General features: G+C 48.1%; 1 protein-coding gene and 1 pseudogene across 1 annotated transcript; both read left to right on the plus strand.

Annotated features, from left to right (window-relative positions):
• Window positions 1–5,274: 5,274 nt before the first annotated feature.
• On the plus strand, window positions 5,275–8,994 carry LOC129550478 (granzyme B-like). The gene is made up of 5 exons (XM_055418179.2): window positions 5,275–5,472; window positions 6,938–7,085; window positions 7,527–7,662; window positions 7,860–8,117; window positions 8,758–8,994. The coding sequence occupies exons 1-5, from the start codon at window positions 5,418–5,420 to the stop codon at window positions 8,899–8,901; spliced, it is 741 nt and encodes a 246-aa protein (XP_055274154.1). The 5' UTR covers window positions 5,275–5,417; the 3' UTR covers window positions 8,902–8,994.
• A 4,597-nt stretch (window positions 8,995–13,591) lies between these two features.
• LOC129550479 (mast cell protease 2-like) lies at window positions 13,592–16,466 on the plus strand (annotated as a pseudogene).
• Window positions 16,467–23,020: the final 6,554 nt, after the last annotated feature.

A 23,020-nucleotide genomic window follows, 5' to 3' on the forward strand; every position in this document is an offset into this window, starting at 1 on the left:
AAGACACAGCCGTGGCTAGTGCAGAGGGTTGGAGTGAGGACCTATTATCAGTGATCAAAAACATTAGCCAGCATTATAGCATCAGACATTATTTCTTTCATTGGTTCAGTGGACTGAAGCACGCCTTTTCAGAGATTATTTCTTTATTATTACTTATTTTACTTAGACACAGAATCTTAAAGTTTCAAGCCACAGATGGTTTTTACTATCTCTTATTGTGGCTCCCTTTGGTCACATCTAGGAAGAAATTTAGCCTCTCCCCTGAGGCTTTTTCCAGGTAGGGGGTCTTTCTTAGGAAAGTTCCTGTGTCATGCTCTTTTCCACGTGAAAAATATTCTCAAATGGTTCTGTACTTCCAGAGATTGAGCAGCCTTCCCAGCACAACTAAACAGAGATAAGGTAACAGAGATTTCAGTGACAGCGCAAGCTAGGAATATAGTACTTTCAAAAACAGTTTGGAAAAGTCACTAGACAGATGGATGATGGCACCACTCAACAAACAATACAATCCTTGGGGGATGGAGACGATGTAATTCCCAGAGTACAGTACTGTATTCAAAATCTCCAGTTTTAGAGGGGTGGTGGGAGGGAGGCTCAAAGGGAAGGGGATATATATATATATATATATTTATAACTGGTTTGCATTGTTGTATGGCAGAAACCCTCACAACATTGTAAAGCAATTATCTTCCAATTTTTAAAAATCCAGTTTTCAATGAAAATATGCAAAACAAAGAAATAAGAAAGTAAGGTCCATTCACAGAGGAAAAAAAGAATTTGATAGAAGACATCTTTGAGGATAACTAGAAAAAGCAGAGGAACCAAAGATCAAATTGCCAACATTTGCTCTGTCATAGAGAAAGCAAGGGAATTCCAGAAAAACGTCTACTTCTGTTTCACTGACTATGCTAAAGCCTTTGACTGTATGGATCATAACAAACTGTGGAAAAGTCTTAAAGAGATGGGAATATCAGACCATCTAACCTGTCTTCTGAGAAACCTATAAGAGGGTCAAGAAGCAAGAGTTAGAACCTCACATGGAACAATTGACTGGTTCAAAATTGGAAAAAGAATATGACAAGGCTGTTTATTGTCACCTTGCTTATTTAACTTATATGCAGAGTACATCATGTGAAATGCTGGGCTGGATCACAAGCTGGTATCAAGATTGCTAGGAGAAATATCAACAACTTGAAGAAATAATGGCTAAAAATATCCAAATTTGATGAAACATAGGAATATACATAACAAAGAAGCCCAACAAACTCCCAAGTAGTCTCAAAGAGAACCACACTGAGACACACTACAACCAAACTGTCAAAAGCCAAAGACAAAATCTAGAAAGCAGCAAGACAGAAGTGATGACTTACGGACAAGTGATTTTTCCATGAGATTAATGCCCAATTTCTCATCAGCAACCATAGAGGCAGTGGCATGACATATTTAAAGTGCTGAAAGAAAAAGATCTGGCAACAAAAAATTATGTATCTGGTAAAACTGCCCTCCAAAAATGAAGAAATAAAGATGTTCCCAGATAAACAAAAGGTAGGGGAATTAATCGTTGTTACTGCCCTGGAGACCTGCCCTGGGCTTCCCTGGTGGCTCAGCAGTAGAGAATTCACCTGAAATGCAGAAGACACAGGACTTGAAGGTTTGATCCCTGCGTTGGGAAGATCCCCTGGAGGAGGGCATGGCAACCCACTCCAGTATTCTTGCCTAAAAATCCCATGGAAAGAAGAGACTGGGGGCTACAGTCCATAGTGTCACAGAGTCAGACTCAACTGAAGGGACTGAGGACAGCATGCACAGACCTGCCCTACTAGAAATGCTGAGGATCCTTTAAGCTGAAACAAAAAGACACCAGATGGCAACTTGAAGCCAAATGAAGAAAACAACATCTCTGGTCAAAATAACCACATAGCTAAGTATAAAATCTAGTAATATTTGTATTTTTGGCTTCTAATTTCTTTTTGTTTCTCATATGGTTTAAAAGACAAATGCATAAAACAATAATTATAACCTATGTTAATGGACACACATGTATAAAGATATAATTTGTGACAATAACAAGGTGGGCAATGGAACTAAATAGGAACAGAGTTAATGTATAATGTTGAGGCTAAATTGATATGTATTCAAAGTATATTGTTATAAATTTAGGGCATTAACCATGGTAACCATTAAGAAAGTAACTTTAAAAATATACAGAACAGGAAATGAAGAGGGATTCAAAATAGCATGCTAGGGAAAAAAGTGATCAGACACAATAGAAGGCAATTTTGAAGAAACAGAAAATACATAAAACATATAAAAACCAAATAGCAAAATGGCAAAAGTAAGTCCCTCATTATCAGCAATCACTTCAGTTGTAAGTAGATTAAACTAACCAATTAAAAGACAGATTGGAAGAATGAATTTAAAAATATGATCTAACTCTATGTACAGCTTGCAAGAGACTCCCTTTAGACCCAAAGACAAAAATGGTTGAAAAAGAAACAATGGAAGAAGATATGCTATGTAAATAGTAATCAAGAGGAAATTCAAATGGTTATACCAATACTAGATAAAATAGATTTTAAGTGAAAAATTGTTAAAAGAGACAAAGGACATTATATATTGATAAAAGATCAAAAGAAGACTCAACACACCAAACATCAGAACTCCAAAATATATGAAGCAACATTGAGAGAATTGAGGAGAGAAATAGTTTTATAAAAATAGTTGGAGACCTCAATACCTTACTTTCAGTAGTAAATAGTACATCTATAAACCAATTATACTATACCTACGAGTTGACTCACTGGAAAAGACTCTGATGCTGGGAAAGGTTGGGGGCGGGAGGAGAAGGGGACGACGGAGAATGAGATGGCTGGATGGCATCACCGACTCTGTGGACATGAGTTTGAGTGTACTCCGGGAGTTGGTGATGGACAGGGAGGCCTGGCGTGCTGTGATTCATGGGGTCGCGGAGAGTCGGACACGACTGAGCGACTGAACTGAACTGAACTGAACTGAACTCCTCAAGGACATATAAAGAATTCCCTAGGATAGACCATAGGTTAGGCCATAAAACATTTCTCAATACATTTTAAAAGACTGAAATAATACAAATTATCTTTTTTAACCACAATGGAAGGAAGCTAGAAATGAATAACAAAGGAAAACTGGAAAATTCACAAACATGGAAATATATGGAAATTATACAACACAATCTTAAGTAACCAGTGGGCCTAAGAAGAAATTATAAGAAAAGTTAGAAAGTACTTTGAGACAAGTGAAAATGAAAATACAACATACCAAACCTATAAGATGCTGTAAAAGTAATGTTCAGTGGAAAATATATAACTATAAATGAGGACATTAAAGAAGAAGAACTATTCCTAACCAACAACACAACTTTAAGCCTAACAAAACTAACAACAGATCAAACAACTCAAGCCAGCAGATAGAAGGAAATACTAAAGATTAGAGCCAAATAATCAAAATAAAAAGTATCAAAAACCAAAAGTTAGTTCTTTGAAAAGATCAATAGAATTGATAAACTTTTAGCTAGACCAACAAAAAAAGAGAGAGAGAAAATTCACATTACTAAAATCAGAAATTTTAAAAAAAGGACATTACTACCAACCTCAGAGAAATTAAAAGGATTGTTAGAGAATACTATCAATGTTTGCATACCAACAAATTAGACAAAAGCAAGATGAAATGAACAATTCCCTGGAAATACAGAAATAACCAAAGCTGATTCAAAAATAAGTAGGAAATTTAATCAGACTTATGACAATAAAGAGATTGAATCAAAAATCAAAAACCTTCTAACAAAGAAACTCCCAGGCTACCCTGGTGAATTCTATAAAACATTTAAAGAAGAATTAACATGTCTTATCCAGACTTGTTCCAAAAAATTAAAGAAGGGGGAACACTTCTTAATATCATCCCAAGTATTTTAAATGCATTGCCTATGATAATAATCTGTGAGACAGAAGCAAATGAGTAATATTTTTCCTTTCTACTTTTCAAATTTTCTTGATGAACATATACTACACAAAAATAACAAAGCTAATTTTATTTTAAAAGTTTCTACTGGTGGGCAAACTAAGTTCAAAAAACTAGAGGTTCGATAAATGTATTTGGTTTCATAAGGAGGATATTTACCCTGGAATTATGTCTTTTGATGCATAATACTCCCCAGAAAGCTGTAAAGTACAGAATACGTCAAGATGAACACTTAAATCCCCAGACTCTAACCACTCAGGGATTCTCTGTTGTTCCTGAACAGGGTTGGACTTGGACTATTTGGAAAGAACTGTCCTTTCTTTCCATACAGCAAGGTCTTCAGCAGAGTTTGTTCAGCAGTGTGAGCCTCTAATGTGCCTGGCCTGCTAAATCTGAAGTGTGGCCCTCTGGACACAGCACAGACAATACTCAAAGGAGAATTATTGGTCTTTGGTCACCCAGCATGCTTTCCTACTCACATGGCATGGGCAACTTAGTAATCCGAACTTCCTTTGGCTAACCAGCCCTTTCCCTGCCTTAGTTCAGGTGGTTTGGTGGAACCCACCCTAGCCTACCCAAAGGAGGAATGACCTAGGCTTACATCAATCTGTAGATTCACTTTGTAGATTCAGTTTCAACCACTATGTAGGCTCATAGTGATTCATTAGTTTAAGCCAACAAATGTCAAGTGCAGCACATTTGTTTGCAAAACATGGACAAGAGAAACGGACTCTATCACTATGAGTGTTTGTAATTTTTTAAAACGATGCTTAAAATCCCCAGAAAGGAAGTTAAGATGATGACTGGATGACTATATGGACTTAGTAGGTGGCGGTCAAGCTCTGTGCATCCCTGGACCACAGCCCTTCCCATGCTGCACTCTGGTCATGGATGTTTCTTTCTCCTCCAACAGATGGTCAGCTCTCTAAGGGAAGGAGATGCATCTCCAGTGTGTTTGGTCATAATACAGAGAAGAGCTTAAACCCACATCTGTTCAAGAAATTATCCTGTGGACTTAGCAGCATGGAAATGAGGCCCTGGCGGTTCTACCACTGGGGACTCTGGTTTCTGGGCTCCACTACCTCTATGGTCGATACCACACCCGACAGTCCCCACCTTGTACTCTTGGGTTCCTGCTCTGGGCTGGAACAAGTGGTCTGCTCTGAGTCATCATCTGTGGGTACTGGTGTGGTCACTATATGTTTCTCACACAACCGCCCAGAGAACGTCATCAGGCAGATGGAGTGGGGGCGGGGCAAGCTTTCATAGAAAGCCTTTAGGATGAAGCATCACAAAACCAGAGGGGAACACGACATCGCTGATTCCACTGACACTGCGTTTCTCTCCAAGAGGCTGGGGGATCTGAAAGAGAGCCTGGAGGAAGCGCCAGCATCTCCGACCTGGGCAGTCTTTCTAGGAAGATGCAGCCACTCCTGTTCCTGGTGGCCTGTCTCCTGACCCCCAGGGCAAAGGCAGGTGAGTGACCTTCCCCATCCCCCAGGTGGCACAGAGGTCCCACCCATTCTGTACTTCCCTGATCCAGCTATCCACCAGGCGGGAATATTCAGAACACCAGTTTCCATCCCACCTCACACCAGGGAGTATGACGCTGGATAAACCGCCAGCAGGAGCGACAGAGCAAAGCCCGCTCTCAAGAGGAGCCAGTGGGTACCAGCCCCTCCTCCAGCCCTACCTTTGCCATCTGGAAAGTGGAACTTTCCCAGAAGTGATGGCAGATGGTTGCAAACTAGAGAAAAGAAAATACTAAATTGCCCCTGAAAAGGGCAGAGTGGGTCTGGCCTCTGCTTCTAGTTCCCTCAGCATCTGCTTGGCAGACCCTGGAGTTGGTGCCTCTGTGTCTGCTCAATCCCCAGGACCCACAGGCCCTTTACCCAACTCGACTTCCCTTCCCAGACCATCAGGGGCTCCTCTCTTTCAAGGATGAAGCCAGTGTTTGGTAAACCTGAATTGCTCTGCTTCCCAGAAGCCCACCAGCACTGGCCCTACCAACAGCCCTCATCTAGAGGCCCACTGTGAGCAGGGAGGGTGCAGCAGTGGGCATGGTCACTCCTTCATGCATCCAACAAATACTCATTGGGCACTTACCACCAGTCAGGCCCTGGGAAAGAAGTTATGGCGACATCTAGGTCCCTACTCTGAACTCCTGTGCCCTGGAAAACAGGACTATCCTGAATAAAATAGGGTAATGGGCCCTTAGAAACTCACCTGGAATGAAGCACAGGTGGAGAAGGAATTTTCAGAAGCCTCTAGGATTTTGCAATACTTTGGCCACCTCATGCAACGAGTTGACTCACTGGAAAAGACTCTGATGCTGGGAAAGGTTGGGGGCGGGAGGAGAAGGGGACGACCAAGAATGAGATGGCTGGATGGCATCACCGACTCTGTGGACATGAGTTTGAGTGAACTCCGGGAGTTGGTGATGGACAGGGAGGCCTGGCGTGCTGTGATTCATGGGGTCGCGGAGAGTCGGACACGACTGAGCGACTGAACTGAACTGAACTGAGGACAGGTATGAAAAGTGAAAGTGTTAGCCGCTCAGTCCTATCTGACTCTTTGCTACCCCAAAGACTGTAGGCCACCAGTCTCCTCTGTCCATGGAATTCTCCAGGCAAGAATACTGGAGTGGGTTGCCATTCTCTTCTCCAGGGGATCTTCCCAGCCCAGATATAGAACCTGAGTCTCCTGCACTGCAGGCAGATTCTATGCTCACCTCCAATTATGTGTGGGAGACAGATTCGCAGACCCAGACAGCTGCTCTTTTCCAGAGGAGGAAATTGAGCCCCCTTCCCAGCCTCCTCCCGCCCCACCAACTCCAGGCCAGGCTGGACCCCCCCAGTGCCCAGCAGCTCTGAGCATGAAGCCGATGCCAACAAGGTACACTCAGTGGGGGCACACAAGCAGAACAGCCCTTTTCCTTCAGGGGAGATCATCGGAGGCCATGAAGCCAAGCCCCACTCCCGCCCCTACATGGCATATCTTCAGTACTGGAATCAGGATGTCCAGAGTAAGTGTGGTGGGTTCCTGGTTCGACAGGACTTCGTGCTGACAGCTGCTCACTGCTATGGAAGGTGAGGAGCAGCAAGTACCCGGTACCTTGGCAAGGGAGCCCTGCCTTATTCTCCAGGATCAGAGCCAAGAGGGCTCCTGGGAGGGCAAGAAAGAGGGCAGCAGGAGAGTGAGAGGGTGAGAAGGAGGGAAGGCCACTGCCGGAGGCATTGTTGAAGTGAGAGAGACTAGACACAGCGCGCCTGGATATCAGAATGCAAACTAATGCAACTGCACATGTTTTCCTAGGGCTAACTGCCCATGGAGAACAGGTGTGCCCTTCACAATGGCTCCAGAATCTGACCTTGGCTGCCAAGAAACAGACAGCTTGGCCCCCAGGGCCCTCCTGTTGCCTGCATTTCCCCTCAATGGCAGCCTTGCCCTGGAGTCACCTGCCCTTCATGGCTCCAAGGATGTAAACCCTGAGGCTGTGACCCCCATCTCCCGCTCTGGTCTCTGTGTAGCTCAATCAACATCACCCTGGGGGCCCACAATATCAAACAGCAGGAGAAGACCCAGCAGGTCATCAGGGTGAGAAGAGCCATCTGCCACCCAGACTATAATCCTAAGAACTTCTCCAACGACATCATGTTATTAAAGGTAAACCACCCTGCTTATCATGCCCTCCTGGGATCAGCTCGTTTCCCCTCCCAGGACCGCCTACCCCTTTCCTCCTTCCCATCCTGGCCACCTGACCAGTCCCTGTGGCTCAGGAGAGAGGGGAGACACGTCAGCATCATTGCGTGTCCAGGCTTGGGGACCACCGGCTGAGCCAGACTCTTGTCTCTTCCCATCAGCTGGAAAGAAAGGCCAAGCAGACATCAGCTGTGAAGCCCATTCGTCTGCCCAAGGCCAAGGCCCGGGTGAAGCCAGGACAGACGTGCAGTGTGGCCGGCTGGGGGAGGGACTCCACGGGCACCTACCCTGACACACTGCAGGAGGTAAAGCTGACCGTGCAGGAGGATCGAAAGTGTGAGTCCCACTTACGCAACTATTACAACCACGCCATCCAGCTGTGTGTGGGGGACCCAAAGACAAAGAAAACTTCCTTTAAGGTGAGAATCACAGTCTACCTTGCTTGGGTCTGGGGAGAAGGGTGTTGGCAGAAGATCTGGGACCTGGGGACTGCCTCACCCTGTAGACTTAGGGATTTCTCTCCAGGAGTAAAAGGGAGAACAGCCAGAGCTGGGAGTACCTAGAGCCTCTGCAAGCCACACAAGACCTGCAGTGAATCCCAACCTGGCGCTCCTCCAGAAGGGAGAATTTGCCATGCACTGAGGCTCAGGTGTTAGAAAACCACGCTTCCTGAATGGGAGGTGGTTCAGTCCAGGTGCCTGCTCAGAGCTGGAACTCACCTGCTTACTGAGCTCCCCCTCCCTGATGAGTGTCAGCCCTCCCACCTGCTTCCCTGTCCTAACAGCAGCCTGGAGCCAATAGCCCCCAGCATCTAGACAGAGAGGAAACAGAGACCTGGGGGCAGAGAAGGAGCTGCCCCCTGGGGGAAGTGAAGCAGGGACAATGTCCAGGTCAGAGCTTGGCAGCCGGGGGGCCCACAGACCTGCCTTGCTCACTTTTCTCGCACATGGAGGCCTTGCAAAGTGGCCTTCTCAGAGAGGGGTCTTGAAATGGCAGGGTGGGAGAGAGGGCAGGACCAGAAGGAGAGCAGACTCAGTCCTTCCCCTCCTGTGTCCTCAGGGGGACTCCGGGGGTCCTCTCGTGTGTGACAATGTGGCCCAGGGCATTGTCTCTTATGGACAAAAAGATGGATCAACTCCACGGGCCTACACCAAAGTCTCAAGTTTCCTGCCCTGGATAAAGAAAACCATGAAAAGCCTCTGACTGCAGGAACCAGACCGTCTTCCCTGGGGATGATCCAGAATCACACTGTAGGGTTGGGGGTGCCCATAGTTCAATAAATGTCTCTCAGCTGAGCTCAAAGGACTGGTTGCTTATTTATTCTCTGACTCTTATTCATGGGCATCTAGTCTGTGCTTAGAAAGTCAATGACAGGATTCTGCTGTTTTCTGCTTCCTCCTCTCCCCCTCCCACCATCTCTTCCCCTAAACGCCATGCAAAGCTGTCACCCAGGTCTGCTTACCCACACCTGTCCTCCATTGCCGGCCCTCCTGCCAGGGCTGAAGCTGAGCACCATCAGGGGAGAATATGAACCTCTCTGGTCCTGGGTCTCAGGGTGCACTCCTTAGCTCCTTGCTCTGGGTACATGGTAGGGGGGAGTGGGTCATGCCATGGGCCCCTGACACCAAGAGCACAGCCTGGGGCTGCAGCTCCAGGACAGAGACCCTCCTACTGGGGAGGGGGTTGCCTGAGCTGACCTTTAACCCCCACAGCCAGGGGAGCTGGCCCAGAGCTGGGCTGGTCTCCTGAGAAGCCCCTCGTTCTCACCCAGGCTGAGTGTCCTACTCTGCCCTCCTCAGAGCCCAGGACCCAGCTCTGCCTCCAGTCTCCTCTGCCGCCCCTTCTTCTCCGTCCCTGCCCATCACCACGCTTCCTCAGCAGGGACACCAGCTCCTGTCCCCTCCAGACCACACTGATCTCTGCTGACTCCTTGCTCATATCCCTCCCACCCTGCATACCCGAGTCCCATGGGGTTCCAGCAGGGCCTCACCACTGACGTGCCAGTGCAGTTTATGCCTTGGCAGAGAGGGATCAGAGGGACCAGGCCTGTGCTCTACCACTCAGGTCCAGATTGCTGGGCCCCATCTCTCACCTGGGCAGGGCCAGCTCAACCCCTCACGTGCAGCCCAGTGTCCCCCATGTGCTCAGGGTCCTCTGGCTCCTGATGGCTCAGTAGTCTGAGTCCCTGTCAGCCTATCCCTTTAGGTACTACTGGCCTCTGGGCCAAGATTCCCTGCTGGTCACTGGGGACCTTTTGAGTTAGAAAGGGATCCTGTCTTTAGTAGGAAAATCACATTGGTTTTCATCCATCAACACAAATGCTGATGGAACACCTCCTAAGTGCCAGACATTATGGTTGTACAGTGTACACAATACAAGTTCTATCATCTCAGTTCAGCTGTAACTGACAGTGTCAATATCATCCAAATGGGTTCTATCGCTGGGTTGGGAAGATCCCCTGGAGGAGGTCATTGCAACCCACTCCAGTATTCTTGCCTGGAGAATTCCATGGGCAGAGGAGCCTAGTGGGCTACAGTCCATGGGGTTGCAAAGAGTTGGACATGACTGAGTGACTAGGCACTCATACTTGTCTTAGGAGATCCTCTCCTCTCATCCTTTGAAGGCACTGGTGAACTAGCAAAGCAATTGGTTGAGCGGAGGAGGAACCCAGTGTCTCCTTGGGAGAACTCCCTCTGGGGTGAGTTCTCCTCTCATCCTTCTTATAAGCACTGAAAAAACCAACCCTTCCCAAGAGATCTTGGTGCTTACATCCCTCCACATGGCAGCATCAACAGACCAGGCTAATGTTCAAAATTACATCAGACATATATGGCATGTAGGGGAAAGAGAAGGTTCTTTCCGCTTGGTTGTGTTAAGAGATAAGGAAATGCAGGAATAAGGAGCAACTAAAAGGAAGAATCATTATCTGAGAAAACAATGATTCACATCCTGGAGGGCTAAGGGAAGAGTCCTGAGTAGTGTCCCCTTAATTAATTGAAACAACAGATTGGAGAGCATAAAAGAAACCCTTGAAGGCAGGCCCTCAGACTCTGGCCATGCTGACTCAGAGCAAAGTCCTGACTCTATTTCTGGCAGCAACTATTATCCAACAAGCTTCATGGGAGCATGCTGAAAAATAAAAAATAAAGACAGTTGATGCCATACAGCCTTCCTCCTACAGGTAAGAGAAGATCCCCGTGGACAGATTTGATTCTAAGGTACACAGAACTCTCTTTTGCTGCCCTGGCTGATGCTGATTGTTAATAGACTGACAGCACCGCGAGGTTTACTAGAGAAGCACGCCAGACTTAAAGGACTTTACCCAAGCCCATGGGAAAGGGATGGTTTGGACAGTTTCACGTGACTCCTGGACACACAGAGAGGCCGATGAGAGGAGAGGAGACAGGGCGGGGACTGACACAGAGCCAGCTGTCCTCAGGTGCACAGTGAGCCTACCAGAGAAACGAGAAAGGGAAACAAGAAACTCTGGTGCCATCACTCACCCCAGAGGGAGTTCTCCCAAGGAGACACTGGGTTCCTCCTCCGCTCAACCTTTTGCTTTGCTAGTTCACCAGTGCCTTCAAGCACCAGCACAGTAATACATACATACATACATGTGTACATAACTACAGAAAGAAAGGAGAAAGAAAGAAAACATCCTTAGGCATAAGGGAGAGAGCCTAGGAGTCCTATAACTAAGGACTGTAACACAATGGGGCTTCCCAGGTGGCGCTAGTGGTAAAGAACCCACCTGCCAATGCAGGTTAGATGTAAGAGACATGGGTTCAATCCCTGGGTCGGGAAGATCATGGCAACCCACTGGAGGAGGGCATGGCAACCTACTCCAGTATTCTTGCTTGGAGAATCCCATGGACAGAGGAGCCTGGCAGGCTGCAGTCCATAAGGTTGCAAAGAAAAGGCCACGACTGGAGTGACTTAGCATGCATGCATAACACAATGAAGGTCAGAAGCAAAGGGAAACTTTCAAGTGAAGCTAAATATTAGAAAACCACAAATGGGTTCCAGCTAAAGTACAGAAGGAACAAATTATCTATACCTTATTCTCTTCTGTCTCATTGGACATGAAGCAGGCATAAGTGTCTGGTATTCATCTCAGTGGCAAAATGAATTATGTAGACAAAACCAGTGATTTCAGGAAAGGGAATGTTCATTGCATCCTGTAACTGCTAAGAAAGATTTACCATCATGGAAAACTCCAACATGAATGGAAACTTCCAGATCAAGCCTCATTGACCTTCTCCATATTTCCATTCACTAGTCCCCATAAAGAACCCAGAGTTCATTCAGACTCTTCTTAAACATGATCACTATTGACTAACTTATTATTCTCTCAAGCAACCTATCAGCAACCTGCAGAGTGACTACCTCAGGGAAGCCATTACAGATCCTTCAGGCAAGAAAAGACTAACCTCTGAGACTGGAGGGGATGAACTGCTGTTACTGCAAAGGAGCATTGGAAGGATTTTCACGTTCTAGATTCCAGCTTCATCAGATTCTGCCCAGATACACTCCTCTCCCAATTTTCAGAATCCCAAATAATGCCTTACTTTACATAAGAGACCTACCAGGCTGGGAACTCAAAATGTATTGCAAGCCATCACAGGAATAGACATAGGTTTGGTTTTTAGAACTCGGAAGTCTGGGGGACATAGCAGATGTGCTTGAAAACTCGGTTATAATAGTTATGAGTTTTGTTATTTGAATCACATTAATGCGCCTGAGTCTAAACACTACGTGAGTAAAGCAATGGTAATGGTAATTCCCAAGGTTGTGATGGGAAAACAGAGGCAAACCTCAGATCCTGACATCTGTGTATATTCTATTTCAATCAAACGAGCTTGATTCCTCACTTGCGATTAGGAACCCCAGCACCCCTGGAACAACCATTCTTCTACATCTACATTCCCGTTAGTAGGACTCGAAATCTCTGCCTTTGATGGTACAGCAGAAGGGCCCTTCATATGAAATGAGGGAAGTCTAATTCTGAGGCATAAGCTTTGATAGCAAGATTCATAAACTAGAGATAACTCTCCCTACTTCCCAGGATTGTTATAAATGTAATACTGCATCTAAGAGAGTGACAATAATTGATATTCATGAGCTCTTTAAAGTCCTAATTCCAATCCCATTTGCTCTTATGATAATATATGTAAAGTCCAGTCATAGAGTATGACCTCTTCCTCTACCTAATATTCTTTGATCACTTTCTTCTGCCCATGAAACTTTGGTTAGGAGGGAGAGATGAAGATTAACGTTTTTCAAATTGCAGGTAACCGTGCTTGAAGTGCAGTGTAGCTTGCATTTTAATCTGGAGTGGAATAAAATGGGATGGAAAGGGGTGGCAACTCAGACTGCATTACGTGTAATTAAGGATGAGTATTGTTTCCTGAAACTTTGGATTCATTTCTTTGTTTGTGGGTTTGTGCCTTTGTACTCACACATACCTACGGTACGTGTGTTGGGTCTTTTTGCAAATGTATTTCCTACTGTGGTCATTGTCTTAAATGTGCATATGCTTTTGAATTCTCAGAGTAGAGACTCTCCCCCACCCATGTCTCTGATGGGCCTTAACCAGCTGCCCTGCCTGGGAAGGACGTGAGCCCTCCACCTCCACACCGATGAGGAACCATGGAGGGGAGCTCATCCCTGAGGCCAAGACTTGAAGTTCAGGCCTCAGCTACATCCAGACAAAACAGAGGGCATCTCTAGGGGACTTCTGATTAGAAAGACAGCGGGCACAGGATAAGGGAAGAGAAGGTGACCAGTCAGTTCCTGCGGTTACCAGCCTGGCCCTGCCCTCGCTTGTTGGGAGTTAAAAACCCAAGACTGGAAAAGAGAAGCAGCACATGCCCTGGGCAGCCTCTCTGAGAAGATGCATCGTCCTCCTCTCCCGCTGCTGCTGCTCCTCCTCTGTTGCAGAGCCCAGACTGGTGAGTCTCCCGGCCACTCCTGGAAACTGCAGGATCAACCCCTAAAACAAGATTTACTCAGAAGATTGCTGACCCTCAAACAGAACCCCAGGATTTCTCCCCAGCACCCCAGAGTGAAGGTTCCACTTGGACAACACCCACTCTCTGCAGCCTGTGGTCGCTCCCAGGAACAAGGAGCCCACCTTGACTGGGGGAAAGCCCAGAGCAGGGGGCCCCAGGGGTGGTCTTCTCTGGATGGAATGTGTGACACTGTGCTGAAAGTCCTGTGTTCCCCTCACCTTCTGGCCTTGTAACTTGCTGATGTCTGAGCAACATGGGATATGGAGGCAGACGGTGGAGACAGGAACCTGGAGAGCTGGTCATGCAGGCGGACAGTGGAGGGTTGAGTGAGGGCAGAATGGGAGTCGGGGGAAAACTTAGGTGAGCATGACTGTGAGGCGTCCAAGGCCGCCTAGGCTTCTGTGCCTGGAGCAAAGGCAGCAGACACAAGAGCCATCCGAGAGGAAGAGGGCAGATCACGGGGCAAGGGCGGATTCCAAAGACTCCTGTCCCAACCTGAAGCCAGCTGGTGCCCCCTCTGTGTTCAGGCCCTGGGGTTCTGTGTTTAGGCCCTGGGGTTCTGTGTTCCAGGGGAGATCATCTGGGGCACAGAGAGCAAGCCACACTCCCGCCCCTACATGGCCTACCTGGAAATTGTCACCTCACAGGGGAAGCAGGTAGCTTGTGGTGGTTTCCTGATAAGAAGGGGCTTTGACTGACGGCTGTGCAGTGTGCAGGAAGGTGAGACAATGGGGCCTGTTTATCTCCAAATGGGAGCTGAGCAGCAGGGGAGCAGCCAGGGACAGCCCCTGGGGGGCCTGAGGGGGAGCTCCTAGGGCTGGGTCTTTTAGGGAGAGACAACACTTGGCCTTAAGGAAATCATTCTCAGACTGGAACAGCTGTCCTGACCCTCAGCACTGTGAGCTCAGCTCTCCTCAGAGGAAGGGGGACCTCCTCCCAGCGCCCCTCTTCTAAAGCAGCTCCCCCTCCCCAACCCCAACGCAAGAGATGTGGACTCACTCTTCAGGGTCCCACCCGTTTCTTCGACCACTTGCTCTACGCCCTTTTCAAGAACACTGGCCTTTAGTTCCCGGGGACCTGAACCCACCCTTTCCATGGGAGACAGAGAGCAGGGTCCACCTGAGACCCCACCACTCCCTCCTTTCCTCAGAGAGGTGGCCTCATTAGGGCACCTTGATTAGGAAGTACCTACCCTGTCCCCTGGGTCCTCCACGGCCGGCTCACTCCCTGGCAAGTCCCGGGGCCCTGGAAATTATCTCTGTCCCTGGGAAGCTCTTCCTTGAGCAAAGCCTGAGCCCCTCCCATACCAGGAGTAGCTCAGAAAAGGGAGGTGGGAAGAGATCGCTGACCCTGGGAGAGACTACACACCCTTTCTCAGAGTGGGCTCATCTCAGGAGACACCCCGCCACCAGCGCTTCGCCTTGTCCTTCTCCCTCACATGGGTCTGCAACAGTCCCCCTCGGAGCCCAGAGCATAAAACAGAACGAAGGCACATGGTGGAGGCTGGAAGCCATAAAACAGCTCCCTCACCCGAATATGGCGCCCTGTTGGTCTCCACGACCTCATGTACTGAAGGCGCACATTCTTCTTCCCCTACCCGCTCCCTGTTCTCCAGGGCTTCCTTCCCCGCTCCCTGTCCTCCAGGGCTTCCCCTTCAGGTCCCGTTACCCTCACACTCTCCCAACCTGCCTCTCACCAGCACCCCTCAGCTCAGCCTCTGCGACTGGCTCTAAGGTGGAGCAGCTGCCCTGTCCCTCCCTGGTTGCCTCCACCCGTCCCCACGCCCATTTCCATCACTGACAGCCCTCATTTCCTTCACAGCTGAAGGAGAAAGCCAATCTGACCCTTGCTGTGGGAACACTCCCCCTACCACCCCCGTTCACCTTCATCCCTCCCGGGAGAATGTGCTGGGTGGCTGGCTGGGGAAAAACAGATGTGAAGGAACCAGCCTCCAGCACTCTGCAAGAGGTGAAGCTGAGACTCATGGAGCCCCGGGCCTGCAGCCACTTCCCTGCTTTTGAACAATCTCCAGCTGTGTGTGGGCAATCCCCAGAGCACAAAATCTGCATTAAGGTGATTCTCAGACTACAGTCTTCCCCACAAATCACCATCCAGGGAGCAGACACCTTTGGAAGGAGACTGAGTTCACAGCGTCAGCCAGTGACAAAGTGTGAGACCTCAGGTCTGATGACTGGGACTGTCCCTCTGCAGATCCTCCTCCCTCGGCCCCGTGGGGTCTCTGACCAGGGTCCACTCAGGGTCAGGGGTGCCGCCCAGGGTCAGGGGGTGCCAGGAAGGAAAGGGAACTGCATCAGGGACATATCACGTCATGAGGAGCCAGTGTTCCTGAGCCTGATGGCAGGTCTGACCAACTCAGAGCTGGACCACAGGGAGGAGGCGGTGGTTTCCCTGGCTCACCTTCTCTCCCTTTCCTTCTCTGTCCCACAGGGAGACTTGAGGGGCCCTCTCCTGTGTGCTGGGGTGGCCCAGGGCATTGTCTCCTATGGACAGGCCAATGCAAAGCCGCCCGCCGTCTTCACCCGGATCGCCCATTACCGGCCCTGGATCGACGAGGTCCTGACAGAGAATTAACCTGGAACCTGGGCCAGCCTGAGGGGAAACCGGAGCAGGACTCCGGCAGGTTCTCTGTGCCACTCACCCTGGATCTGTCTCTGCTTTTCCTCTTAAAGCCCCGTCATGTCCCTAATCCTCAGGAAGGCCCTTCCAGGTCACAGAATTCCCAATAAATCTCAGTGAATACCTGGCTTCTGGACCTGAGTGTGTGTCTCCTCTCTCTTCTCCCGGCATCAGGCGTTCCAGAAGCCTTGAAAGGGGTGAGTGTGTGTGTGTGTGACAGAGAGAACTCAGCGAAGAACAACAGGGAGAGAGAGAAGAGCAAGGGGCTCCCTGGAGTGGCCGGGCCCCGACGTCCACCCTAAACAAGAGAGCACAGCAGATCCTTCCCTGCCTTCAGCAGCATCTCTGAGTCATCTTTAGGGCTCTTCGGAATCACTGCGAACATGCTGAATCGTAGGGTGTTTAGAGCATCCCTGGCCTCTCCCCATTAGGTGCCAGTATCAACATCCCCCTCTCCCCCAAGTTCTGAACCAAAGATGTCTCCAGGCTTTGCTAAATGTCCCCCATGGGAGATGTCATGTTGGCGTTTTTTGGGGGGGTGGGCAGTGGCGTAGGCAGGGCGTTGTGAAGGAGCTGGGCAGGAGTCAGCCTCAGTTGAAAACCTTGGGTTTAGATGCATTTGGTTCATACTGCCCACCCCTGCCCCACAACCACCTCGATAAGTGAAGATCTACCATCTGTGTGGCTTTGATGTGAGATGCAGAGATGATCTTGTGTCACTGACTTCTGCAAAAGGAATAGGTGGGGCTGATAAGAGGAGGGACAGCATCACAAGTCCTGCACAAACCCCAGCCACAAACGGCTGCTCCCAACCACACTGGCCTCTGTGACCTCCACAACGTCCAGCACTGTGGGCAGCGTGGAGGGAGAGGCTCAGTCCTGTGAGGACAGGGGTCACTAACTCTGTGTCCTTCGCCCAGGAGTCGAACAGCCTTGCTGTGTAGGCTGGAGCCTGCCCCCCAGGTTCAGTGTAATTACCTGCTACTGTGAGGGCACCCTGAACTGGGTCATAGACTCATCCTTCATGCTGAGCCTGAACCCCTGCTTCCGTGTCCTTGGAGACCAGCCCAGAGTCAACAGTCCCGCAGTGTCCTCATGTGGAGCAGAGCAGGGACCTGGGGGAGGAGATGGAGCTGCCCCCTGGGTGCAGTGAAGCGCTGACAATGTCCAGGCTCAGGGCTCGGCAGCTGAGCAGCCCTCAGGGGCCTGCCCTGTGCTCTGATGGAGGCCCTGTAAGGCTCCCATCGCCTAGCGGGGTCATAAGATGGGGGGACAGGACCAGGAGTAGAGCTGGCTCAGTCCTTGCCCTTTCCTGTCCTCAGGGGGACTCTGGGTGTGACAAGGGAGCCCCTGGGCATTGTCTCCTAGGGACAAAATAATGTGTCACCTCCAGGGTCCTGCACCAAAGTCTCAAGTTTCCTGCCCTGGATGAAGAAAACCATGAAAAGCCTCTGACTGCAGGAACCAGACCATCTTCCCTGGAGCTGATCCAGAATCACACTGTAGGGTTGGGGGTGCCTGCAGCTCAGTAAATGTCTCTCAGCTGGGCTCAATGGGCTGGTTGCTTATTTATTCACTGACTCCTAGTCACAAATACTCACTGTGTGCTTAGAAAGGCAATGACAGGATTCTGCTGTTTTCTGCTTCCTCCTCTCCCCCTCCCACCATCTCTTCCCCTAAACACCATGCAAAGCTGTCACCCAGGTCTGCTTTCCCACACCTGTCTTCCATTGCCAGCCCTCCTGCCAGGGCTGAAGCTGAGTACCATCAGGAGAGAACATGAACCTCTCTGGTCCTGGGGCTCAGGGTGAGCTCCTCAGCTCCTTGCTCTGGGTACATGGCAGGGGGGAGTGGGTCATGCCATGGGCCCCTGACACCAAGAGCACAGCCTGGGTCTGCAGCTCCAGAACAGAGACCCTCCTACTGGGGAGGGGGCTGCCTGAGCTGACTTTTAACCCACACAGCCAGGGGAGCTGGCCCAGAGCTGGGCTGGTCTGCTGAGAAGCCCTCATCCCCACCCAGGCTGAGGAGGAGTGTTATTACATGTAACTCTAGAATGTCAGTCATTTTGTTTCTAGACATGAAGATAATGCTCTGCTCACTGGAACATTCTCGCCCCCTGGGGGAGGGGGCAGCAGGGAGGGAAGAGAAGGGACAGGGCAGCCTTATTTTTTTACTCTTAATGTCCTGTGTTGTGCTTAGTCGCTCAGTAGTGTCTGACTCTTTGCAAACCCATAAACCTAGCTTGCCAGGCTCATCTGTCTGGAATTCTCCAGGCAAGAATACTGGAGTGGGTAGCTTTCCCTTCTCCAGGGGTTCTTCCCAACCCAGGGATGGAACCCAAGTCTCACCACATTGCAGGTGGATTCTTTACCAGCTGAGCTACCAGGGAAGCCCACTCTTAAGAAAGCAGGTAGAAATGTCATTGCACATCCTCAAATGGTAGGAACACACATTTGAAAGGCAATTAGAATCTGACTCTAAATACTCACCCAATTGGAATGGTCTAGAAACAGGCTCCCCATCATGGCTGCAAGCTCCTGCCTGTGCAAACCAAACTGCAGTCAGCGAGGCCCACGTGGTCTGGACAAATGGAGAAACTCCTGTGCTCTTGGGCCGTCACATTACTTCTGCTCCATAGGGTCCAAGACAATCTAGACTTTTCATCCTTGGGAAGGTCTTGTTTTGGAGAGGATGTGATTTTTGCTGGGCAACAATCTCCCTTTTCTGGTCTCCCCTCACCAGTTACTTCCAGCTGCCATCCCTCCAGGGTCTTGACTGTTGTACTGAGCTGCCTGGCTGCTGAACCTGAGTTCCAGCTCTTGGCTGGTACCGCCCTTCCCCTAACTCACAGCACTGTGCTTCTCTGAGGCATGTGTCAACACTTTGGGATGGAGTTGCTCTAAAGGCAGGCCCTTTCCCCTCTGGTTGTACACAAATCACGCAGCAACACAATCTCCTAGTGACCTGGGGCACGTTTACAAAGGAAGAGCTGTGGTGACACAGCTTCTGATTTGGAGCTGAAAAAAATCCCAAGATTTACTAGGGACCCAGCTCGTTGACTGAAAATCACACAAAAGGAAAACAAAGAAACAAAAACTTACTGTTTGAAAAAGGAGCCTAGCCATATACATATTCAGCTCAAGTATAACATTGACTTTAAGGAAATGGTTCTGTGGTTGAAGAAGTTTAAGAATATTTGTTGCAGACTCTCATCCTCCTTAGAGAGTTGAGGGAGACAGAGTCCCAGGAGGGACAGTGAGCTCCTGGAGGCCCCACAGAGTTAGGACGGAACCTGGGCTCAGCCAGGCCCCCTAGAGCCAGGCCAGCAAGAGGACTTCCAAGTTTTCTTACCTGTGCCCACTGATGACTTCCTGCCATCCCTGGACATGACAGGAGCCTCTGCTCAGATACCTCTCTCCATGCACAGTTAGCCTCTGGGCTCCCATTGTAGCCATTCTCTGCCAAGTACTCAAACAGCTTCTTGGTGAGCTGGTCTGTCTGCTCATGGGCACACGTAGAAAGAGATGGATAAGCACCTAAAACATGCTGATTTCTTCAAATCTTCTCCATAGAATTATCCCCCAGCCCCCACCTTTAAGGAAACAAATCTTCCCTTGCTTAAATATCTCTGTAATGGAAATAAAACATGACACACAGTAAAACATCTCTGTAGACACCGCTGAGGAAATTTCTCTTCTCACCAAGGCCTCTCCCGTCACTTTTCCTTCTGTTCAGACTCGCAAGAAGAGTCAGGTACCAGCATACTGGTAGGGAATGGACCAGCCAGGTATGGGGGTGATGGGCCTAAAGGGATTCAAATCCTTGCTGACTTGTTTTGGGAATGTGCACTGGAATCCGCAGGGATGGCTCTGCATTCCCAGCCCATGACCACGCTGCTGCCGGTACCACTCAAGTTCTAGACCTGCAGAACATCAAGTGTTTATTTCCTATCTTCATATCCCACCCAACACTGCTTTTGGTCAACAAACACCTTGCTCCATGAAAAAATTCAGCAACTGTTTCTTTTTTTTCCAGAGGCATATTGCTAGACTACATTCCTTCTTCAGTCAGGAGGCTCAGTCAATCTGTGTTACTCAGGTAGGAAAGAAAATCACATCTAAGCATGTAGTGGTCAAATTAATGAAAGTCAAAGAGAAAGAGAAAAAGTTGAACATAGGCAGAGAAGAGAAGAAAATACTTTAGCGGAAACAACAATCACAAGCTTCTTGTCAGAAATCAGTTCAGTTCAGTTTAGCCGCTCAGTCGTGTCCAACTCTTTGCGACCCCATGAATCGCAGCATGCCAGGCCTCCCTGTCCATCACCAACTCCTAGAGTTTACCCAAACTCATGTCCATAGAGTCGGTGATGCCATCCAGCCATCTCATTCTCTGTCATCCTCTTCTCCTCCTGCCCACAATCCCTCCCAGCATCAGGATCTTTTCCAATGAGTCAATTCGTCGCATTAGGTGGCCAAAGTATTGGAGTTTCAGCTTTAGCATCAGTCCTTCCGATGAACACCCAGGACTGATCTCCTTTAGAATGGACTGGTTGGATCTCTTTGCAGTCCAAGGGACTCTCAGGAGTCTTCTCCAATACCACAGTTCAAAGGCATCAATTCTTCGGCGATCAGCTTTCTTCACAGTCCAACTCTCACATCCATACATGACCACGGGAAAAACCACAGCCTTGACTAGACAGACCTTGGTTGGCAAAGTAATGTCTATGCTTTTTAATATGCTGTCTAGGTTGGTCGTAACTTTCCTTCCAAGGAGTAAGCGTCTTTTAATTTCCTGGCTGCAATCACCATCTGCAGTGACTTTGGAGCCCAAAAAAATAAAATCTGACACTGATTCCACTGTTTCCCCATCTATTTCCCATTAAGCGATGGGACCAGATGCCATGATCTTAGTTTTCTGAGTGCTGAGCTTCAAGCCAACCTTTTCACTCTCCTCTTTCACTTTCATCAAGAGGCTTTTGAGTTCCTCTTCACTTTCTGCCATAAGGGTAGTGTCATCTACATATCTGAGGTTATTGATATTTCTCCCAGCAATCTTGATTCCAGCTTGTGCTTCTTCCAGCCCAGCGTTCCTCATGATGTACTCTGCATATAAGTTAAATAAGCAGGGTGACAATATACAACCTTGACGTACTCCTTTTCCTATTCGGAACCAGTCTGTTGTTCCATGTCCAGTTCTAACTGTTACTTCCTGACCTGCACACAGGTTTCTCAAGAGGCAGGTCAGGTGGTCTGGTATTCCCATCTCTTTCAGAATTTTCCACAGTTTATTGTGATCCACACAGTCAAAGGCATTGGCATAGTCAATGAAGCAGAAATAGATGTTTTTCTGGGACTCTCTTGCTTTTTCCATGATCCAGCGGATGTTGGCAATTTGATCTCTGGTTCCTCTGCCTATGAAGTGTTACTCTAACTTAATCTCTTAACAAATGACTTGTTCAAACATTTTTGCTAAAAGTCCTTTTTTCCCCCACGAGTCGAAATGCTGCCTTGTTAGAAACTACATCTCCATGTGTCCTTGTGAACTTTTCTGAGCTCGTCCATTTTGTTTCACTAGTCTGACTGTTCATCATTCAGCTCCACGCTGACTTCCAGAAAGAACTTCAGCAGTTTTTAAACTCCAATAGGCTGTCTCCCATACTATTCCTTTTTCTTTGTGGCATAATTTCCCTAGTGATTCTTTCATACTGATTTTTCTCAGAAATTTCAGAGATTGTCTAGGACTTGTATAACATCAAGAGAAAAATTGGATTGATTTTTAAAATCACATTATGTTATTTTATATCATACTAATGTATTATCTTTGGGAGAATCAGTACCTTTTTTGGTGTAGATCTATCCGCTCCAAGAACTAAGAACACCTTGATGTTTCTAAGTCTGTTTTTTCAGAAGTACCTTAACATTTGTTTTGTTTTTCAGAAGTACTTTAACATCTTGCACAAAAACGTGTTTTACAATTCTGGTTAAATTTGTCCTAAGCGTTGGGTCTTCCTCTGTTGCTACTATACAGATCTTCTTTTCAGTTATCTTCAAACTGGTTATTATTTGTTTAGGCGAAAGGTACACATTCCCATTTTTTTTCGATTTTATTGATTTTTGACTGTGATGGGTTCTGTTGCTGCCTATGGGCACTCTCTACTTGCTGAGAGCGGGTGCTACTCTAGTTGTGCAGTGGCTTCTCGTTGCAGAGCACAGGATGCACAGGTTTAGTTGCTCTGCAGCATGTGGAATCTTCCTGGACCAGGAAGATTGGCAGGTGGATTCTTATCCACTGAACCACCGGGATAGTCTCTGTACGGATTTCAGTTCTGAACCAATCTCAAACTTATAGAAAAGCTACAATTGCGATACAAAATCTTTTGTTTTCCAGAACCATTTGCAAGTAGAGTTACCAATATGGTGTTTCATTGCTTTTCAAATACTTTAGAGAGTAATTCTGAAAATAAGGACACTCTTATGGAACCACATTCAAACCATCAAACCCAGGAAATTAACCTCAATGCCTTCACCTAATCCTTCTGCACAGAGAAATCTGGCTCATCCCCTTTAATATATTGACTTGTCTGATTAGTCCACAGAGACTCGTATAACATCTCTCTCACCCCTCTTCCCCAAGGGCAAGACTCTGCTGCCCCCACCTAGGCTCTGGTGACC

This window comes from Moschus berezovskii, chromosome 21 (genome assembly GCF_049115385.1).
Source record: "Moschus berezovskii isolate FMDL1 chromosome 21, NW_MosBer_1.0, whole genome shotgun sequence".
Taxonomy (NCBI): domain Eukaryota; kingdom Metazoa; phylum Chordata; class Mammalia; order Artiodactyla; family Moschidae; genus Moschus; species Moschus berezovskii.

Bases quoted from the DNA above. Each gene is read 5' to 3' on its own strand.
- LOC129550478 (XM_055418179.2), top strand. From the start codon at position 5,418: ATGCAGCCACTCCTGTTCCTGGTGGCCTGTCTCCTGACCCCCAGGGCA. The intron at 5,473-6,937 runs GTGAGTGACCTT...CTTTTCCTTCAG, and splicing joins GACCCCCAGGGCAAAGGCAG to GGGAGATCATCGGAGGCCAT. The intron at 7,663-7,859 runs GTAAACCACCCT...TCTTCCCATCAG, and splicing joins ACGACATCATGTTATTAAAG to CTGGAAAGAAAGGCCAAGCA.